Below are 947 nucleotides of genomic sequence, written 5' to 3'. Positions count from 1 at the left end.
ATTTCAAAAAGAGGAAACAAGTAACTTTCAGCAAATTCGAGGTAATGATGTTATTTATATAACGTGATATGTATGCATGTATTATTTATTAACAATATTCTTACATTTTTAGCAAATTCTATAAATAGTAATGGTTCTGTAATTGAATCAGAAATTGTTACCAGTTCTGTTACCAAGGCAAATGTACAGTGCGAGCGCTTCGTTAACGGGGTATAACACGGTTGTATACAGTACAACACAATATGACAAGAAAATACTCAAATTTATTTTATTAAAGGGCAATAGTTTCTACAGAATGTTTACGCGATACTGCTGGCATTGGATGCTATTCTCGGCCACAAATCTGCACATTCTTTTGCAACGGGTCCTGTAATAGCTGACCCTTTCATTTCTCCCTTATTATTGACAATGACTCCTGCATTGTCTTCAAAATATATAAAAACACCGTCCTTCCTTCTAAACGGTTTTCGTTGCCGTATTATGACTGCAGGCATAACTACAAAAAAGCAGTTTAAAAACGTCATCAATATTGTTACTTGTCTCTATTTAATAATACAAATTATATACTTTCTCTTAATCATCGCAAAAGAAGTATAGAATGACCATGTTTGTATCTCTTGATAATTGTATAAATTAATTAATAATTAAATAATAAAAAACAAGAATTCTATATAATTAATTTTGAGAAGTTCTTTCTATAGAAAAGAGTTACTACTTTAACATTAAATGAATAATAAAAATAATAGAGATACTAGTGCATATATGCTTTGAGATGAATACTGAATTACAAAATGGTTCCAATTACCCTTTTTCCTAAGTTCAGGTTTTCCCTTTTTGACAGTAGCAACTATCATATCGCCTGATCCTGCAGCTGGCAAACGATTTAGCCTGCCTTTAATACCTTGAACTGCGATGACATACAAATTTTTGGCACCTATAAAAAAAAA

The 947-nt window shown here is 31.0% G+C and overlaps 1 protein-coding gene and 1 long non-coding RNA gene across 2 annotated transcripts; one reads left to right on the top strand and one right to left on the bottom strand.

Annotated features, from left to right (window-relative positions):
- On the top strand, positions 1-241 carry LOC117152526. Its single transcript, XR_004462917.1, has 2 exons — positions 1-41; positions 113-241. It is a non-coding gene; the product is annotated as an uncharacterized LOC117152526 (long non-coding RNA).
- A 2-nt stretch (positions 242-243) lies between these two features.
- On the bottom strand, positions 244-934 carry LOC100740481 (60S ribosomal protein L23; the record flags this gene model as incomplete). The annotated part of the gene is given in 2 exon segments (XM_003494886.2): positions 244-496; positions 806-934. Coding segments are annotated over 2 exon segments (326 nt in total), but the record flags the coding sequence as incomplete, so codon positions are not given.
- Between the last annotated feature and the right edge of the window lie 13 nt (positions 935-947).

The sequence above is a fragment of the Bombus impatiens genome, unplaced genomic scaffold (assembly GCF_000188095.3).
Source record: "Bombus impatiens unplaced genomic scaffold, BIMP_2.2 scf_5484, whole genome shotgun sequence".
In the NCBI taxonomy this organism is placed as follows: Eukaryota; Metazoa; Arthropoda; class Insecta; order Hymenoptera; family Apidae; genus Bombus; species Bombus impatiens.
This window is presented reverse-complemented; position numbering and strand designations above follow the sequence as displayed.